The following is a 5,974-nucleotide window of genomic DNA, read 5'->3' on the forward strand; positions in this document are numbered from 1 at the left end:
ATGGACGCCGCCGCGGAGCGTGGCGTCGTCGGAGGAGGGAGGGGCGACTCCGACGGGTCACGGGGCTCCCACTTTTGGTGGTGGCTGCTCTACACGCTGGCGGTCGTCGCAACCACGGCGGCGGTGATGCCGGGTGCTGTTCTCCTACTAGACTTGTCTCATTCATGAACGGTTGGTCAATAGGCGGCGGTCGTGCTGGGTGCGGTGTTCGCGGGGCAAGGGCCGCTCAGCGCCGAGGCGGTGGCCGCCCGCGCTGCGAGGCGCGAGGCGAGCCTGATCAACCCGCGCAAGGACCACCCCAGCGCGCAGTCCTTCGCCTCCGTCGGCGGGCCAGCGTCGCCGCGGCACCGCTCGCCGGGCTTTGGGGACTGACACATACGCCGCTTGTCGGCACGCCGAGGCCAAGAGCCGCCACTTGCGCCACACGACCAGAGAGCCCACAGGCGGCGGGGCGCGGGGGCTTGAGAGTGGATGTGGCGCGTCACTGAGGGTTTGGTGAGGGCTTTTTATTGAGCGCGTTTTGCTCCTAATTATGGAAGGATGCACCCAAGATGCAAGAACACTGCACACTGGTCACTGCACACTGGACATTCTCATTGCAGTGTGCAGACACAATCACCCCTTTTTTTCCCGTCACAGCGCTGCCTCCCGGGTCATTGTTCGCTAGTCGTCTTGGTCGGGTCGGCGATCGGGAACCCGCCGCCGACTATATCCGCAATCCGAGCAATCACAGTGTCGGCCTCGGCAGCCAACGGCGCTGGCTGCTCCAAGATTCGTTGGCGATCTATCCGATCGTACAGCTCATCGCGCGTCTCCCAGTCCGTTGGGTCGCAGCTCGCGAGTGCCGCCTTGAGACGCTTCATCGTGGGCGATCCTGCATGCTCACCCGGGCCTTCTGCACTACCAGCTGCACCATCATTGTCGCCAGCGGCTGATGCTGAAGCCGCGATTCGGAAGGCTGCAGCGCTCCGCACAGGAGGGAAGGCACCCACGGCGACAGTGCGGAGCGCGCCGGCCGTGGCCGCGACATTGGCGACGAGGACGACGAGCGCGCGCCGGCACAGCATGTGCAATGTGGTTCTATGAGGGAGGAGACGCGTCGGCCGTCCCGACTGCAATCAAGCGCGAGATTTTGATCAAGAATTCAAGAAAAATTGTACCAATATAGAAGAATTTACACACACACACACACACACACACACACACACACACACACACACACACACACACACACACACACACACACACACACACACACACACACACACACACACACACACACACACACACACACACACACACACTCACACACACTCACACACACTCACACACACACACACACACTCACACACACACACACACACACACACACACACACACACACACACACACACACACACACACACACACACACACACACACACACACACACACACACACACACACACACACACACACACACACACACACACCGGACACCGCTCACGCCACTGGGCCTTGCGCTTGTAATGCCGTGTGGCTCCTGTCGTCTAGACGTGGAGTCGCGAGGGACTAGCCTGGCCCTTGCCCCACCACCTCGTGTGTGTGGAGAGCACCCCTGGAGCACTGGAGAGGTTTACCTTACCTCACCTCACCGTAGGTGACGCCGCACCTGCTGAGTGACGTGGAGGAGTCAACCTCCTCGACCGCGGACCGCCGGCTCCGAGCCGGCGGAGGGCGGCAGCGGGCGGCGGAGGCGCAAAAGCCGTCTCGAGGCCTCGACAACGAGATGGTCTGAGGCCGGCCGCCCTGAACGCTGCCCGAACCCTTCATTTGACAGCCACGCCCCCGCGTCCGCTTTCGTGGCGAGGACGGGGCCTTATTGCTGGCCAGCCTGAAAACTGCGCTCCGCGCGCGCACCGCAGGCGTCCACGCCTCGAGCGACGCCGCTTGATCTCTTTTCTGTTGTTGTGTGAGTGTCGTCAGTTTTGCGTCACAAACGTGGCGAGTATCGAGTATGTCGTGCGTGTCGAGACGCATCACAGCCAGCGGCAGTTTTGCAAAATCTACGCGGGCTTAGTGAAGCGTTGCACGGACGCATACAGATCAGTAACGCCAAGCCGTCGCGTGTAGAGTACGATTACGCCCGCGCACCTCGAGTTAACTGAGTGAGAACTGGGTGTGAGATGTATAGGCGTGGAACTTGGAGTTGGCGGCGGGCGCGCTGCACAGAGCCCCCGAACTTCTCACTACGCCCACACCTCGACGCTCTTGGGCAGCAGCTGGTTCGACTGGTCCTCTCCGTGGCCTAGGCAGCCGGTCTCACCCTCGCCCCAAGCAAAGATGGAACCGTCGGCGGTTATGGCAAGGCTGTGCGCGACTCCAGCCGCCACAGCGTTGACGCGCTGGTCAGCAAAAGCCGCGACCTTCTTCGGCTGCAGCTGGTTGTGGCCGTCGCCGTGGCCCAACTGGCCATAGCGTCCAAAGCCCCAGCTCCAGACGGCGCCGTCGGCGGTGAGGGCGAGGCTGTGAAGACCTCCAGCCGACACGGCGATGACGCGCCGCCCAGCGAAGGCCTCGACCTTCTTCGGCAGCAGCTGGCCCTGCGTGTCGCCGTGGCCCAGCTGGCCGTGGCCTCCCAAGCCCCAGCTCCAGACAGAGCCGTCGGCGGTGAGGGCGAGGTTGTGCATGTTTCCAGCCGACACAGCGACGACGCGCCGACCAGCAACGGCCTCGATCTTCTTCGGCAGCAGCTGGTCCTGCTGGTCGCCGTGGCCCAGCTTGCCAAAGATTCCATTGCCCCAGCTCCAGACGGCGCCGTCAGCGGTGAGGGCGAGGCTGTGGCTGCTTCCCGTCGAAACAGCGACGACGCGCTGGCCAGCCATGGCCTCGATCTTCATGGGCAGCAGCTGATCCTGCTGGTCGCCGCGGCCCGGCTGCCTGCCTGAGTAGCGATTGCCCCAGCTCCAGACGGCGCCGTCCGCGGCGACGGCCAGGCTGAAACCATCTCCAGTCGACACAGCAACCACGCGCTGGCCCGCCAAGGCCTCGACCTTCTTCGGCTGCAGCTGGTGCTGCTCGTTGCCGTGGCCCAACTTGCCGGAGCCTCCATCGCCCCAGCTCCAGACAGTGCCGTCAGCGGCGAGGGCGAGGCTGTGGCTGTCTCCAGCCGACACGCTCACGGCGCGCTCGCCGCCCAGCGTCGAGGGGAGGCGGGTTGGCGTGTTGAGCCGCGTCACGCCCCCGCCGTGGCCCAGGAGCCCTGGAACCTCCACTTCCTCCTCATCGTCCTCGTCGTCCTCGTCCTCCTCGGGGTCTTCACTCTCCGCCTCACTGCCGCACGACGAGAGCCGCCCCTCGCCGTCGATAAAGAGGCTGCGCCGACTGCCTGCGGCCGCCCTCGCCGGCGGGTTGGACTCGCGCAGCAACGCAGCGGAGCACAGCCACCGCACGGCGCAGCTCTCGTCCTCTGGCTGCGCCGGCAGCTCGAAGCCGCGCTCTTGCGCCCGCAAGCGGATGCCCTCCCTCGCGAGCGAGGCGTGGAAGAGGAGGGAGACGGCCGCGACGCGAGCGATGTCGACGGCCTCGCAGCGAGAGACGACGCGCACGAGGAGGTCCGTGGGGAGGTCGAGGAGGCGGGTGGGCGGCGGTTCTTCCGGCGAGGGAGCGGCGACCGACATACATGTGCAAGCGCGGAGAAAATTCTTTTTACATCTCGCACCCGGAAGCGGAATGTTCGCTGCCGTGCTGCTTCACTGCACTCTGCTGCGCGCCTCGCGTATCGGCGCAAGCGCCACCGCCCCGCGCGGCCGCCGCCGCCGACGACGACTCCTTTGCCTCCCAAGAGCTGGCGCGCACGTGGGAGAGGACCGGCAAAGGGAAGCGATGCTGGCAGCCGGGTGATGCGACGGGGGACACCAGGGACGACGCGCGGCTCCTCTTCACCTCTTGGAGACTGACGCCCCTGCGGCTGCGCACGCGGCCAGGCTGCCTCGACTGCGTCCGCTGCCAGTTGGTGCTCTCGCACATCGGGCTACCCTTTCGGTGCGAGTCGGCATCTCAGACAACGCGGGCATCGCGGGCGTCGAGGAGATTTGTGAGTTTGCGGAGGCCATGGCGGCGACGATGCGGGACGTGACGCCGCTGGCGCCGCCCTCGGGCCGCGCGGAGGTGTTGGAGTGGCTGGAGGAGGCGAGGGCGGCGGCACTGGGCGGCGACGACGACCTGACGGGCTTGCTCGATCGCCTCGCCGGGCTGCTGGGCGGCGGTGGCGACGGCAGCGAGTCGAAGGTGCAGTTTGGGGCGAGGGCCGCGCAGCGGGCGCGGCTCGCCGCAGCCTATGCGAGCCTCTCCAACGGCGGCTTCGGGCTGGAGGATGCCGCCGCCCTAGCCGCACTGAGTGCTCTCGCGAGCAGGGCCGGGGGCAACAAATCAACTCTCTCTCACAGCAGACAGGCTCGACACAGGGTGCGGACTGGCGCACGTGCGCTAGCACTATCACAGGCAAACCAAGAAAAAGAATGCCATAAAAAATTGCACAGCGCCTTCGCGCTTCGGTGTCTTCAGAGAGATAGGAAGAGGCAGTTTTCTGGCGCGGAAAAGAAACGAAGAGAAAACATACGGATTCATACGGACACAGCCTAATCGACGGCCCATAACGAGGGGCCGCGTCGCCCCTCGTGCTGTGCGCCTTTTGTGTGGTGCCAGTCCGTGCGCGTGCCACAGCCAGTCTGCTGTGAGAGGGGCGAGGCGGTGCCCGGTGCCGAGCGCAGGCGGAGCCCACAGTCTGTTTTCTCGTTTTTCGTCGTTCATGTTGTTGTTTTCTGTTAAATTCTTTTTCATGTACGCCGCGGGGTGCGCACCTGCGCACCGCCCGCGCCGAGGACGAGGAGCCTGAGCCAGAACGAGAATTGGAAGGGGAGGAGAGGCCGGAGCGGCGGAGGAGTTTGTCGGCCTCTTCGACGGCTCATAAGGGGTTGTTGTGCCTTTTGTTGTGCCAGACTGCCAGTCCACAGTACGCGAGCTGGTCCCTCCCCAAGCGCCGCTTTCTCTAGGCGGCCGCCCCGAACAGCCCTTTCTCAGCGAGCAGACCCGCCGAGTTGCCGACGCCCGCGACGCCGACGAACTCGTCCACATCGCCGCCGCAAACAGCGAGCACCATCTCGCCGACGGCGCGCCTGTTCACAGAACAGGAACAGTGTGAAGAAAGGCGCTCTTCACACTCACAGGAAATCTCGCCACGGGCGCGCTTGACGATCGTGTCGCTCGAGCAGAGCTGCTGAACCAGCAGGGCACCGAGCGGCGCAGACTCGCCTGCTCACAGTTGTCTATGTGTGCATCCACAACCCCTTGGTGTCGACAGGCACCGAGCGGGCGGTGTCTCGCCGAGAGGTGCGTTCGGGTCTCGCCCCATCACGCCACCGCCGTCCTCCGCCTCGGGGAAGAGCGCCTGCCGAGATACAGCTAAGATATCGCCGAGAGATCGCCGAGGTACCCGCGTCGCCTCGGGGAAGAGCGCCTCGCGCATCTCCGCCGCCGCGGCCTTGTCCGCCTCGGCGACCCTCTGCGCCGCGAGCAGCGGCACGAGCAGCCGCCGGTCGCCTGTTGTGCGGCTGCCACGGGTGAAGACACGCTGCTCACATCCACAGCAGCGGCATAACCGGCCGCCGGTCGCCTGGTCGCTCCGACACTCCGCGAAGCAGAGGCGGCAGCAAGCTCACGACGGCGCGCCACGGCAAGCAGGTGGCCCCGGCCCCGCCTGGCGCCGCGACGACCAGCTGAAGGGCGGCCAGCTGCGCCTATTCTCGACAGCGTGCGCAGTAGTACCGGCAACATCAGACGGCCAGCTGCAGGGCGGGTGAGTCGCGCCTCGCGCAGCGGCGCGTCCTCCCCGGCGGGGGTGGCGGAGGGGGCGTCAGCTACCGGCTCGACCGCCAGCATGGCCGCAACCTGCTCAGCCGCGGATGCGGCGAGGGCGGCGTCGCCGAGACTCCGC

General features: G+C 65.6%; 1 protein-coding gene across 1 annotated transcript; it reads left to right on the forward strand.

Moving 5' to 3' along the window:
* EMIHUDRAFT_201011 (hypothetical protein) lies at window positions 1-372 on the forward strand (the record flags this gene model as incomplete). The annotated part of the gene is made up of 2 exons (XM_005789161.1): window positions 1-133; window positions 221-372. 2 exons carry the CDS (start codon window positions 1-3, stop codon window positions 370-372), a joined length of 285 nt encoding a protein of 94 aa, XP_005789218.1.
* Between the last annotated feature and the right edge of the window lie 5,602 nt (window positions 373-5,974).

This window comes from Emiliania huxleyi (assembly GCF_000372725.1).
Source record: "Emiliania huxleyi CCMP1516 chromosome Unknown EMIHUscaffold_13, whole genome shotgun sequence".
Lineage (NCBI taxonomy): Eukaryota > Haptophyta > Isochrysidales > Noelaerhabdaceae > Emiliania > Emiliania huxleyi.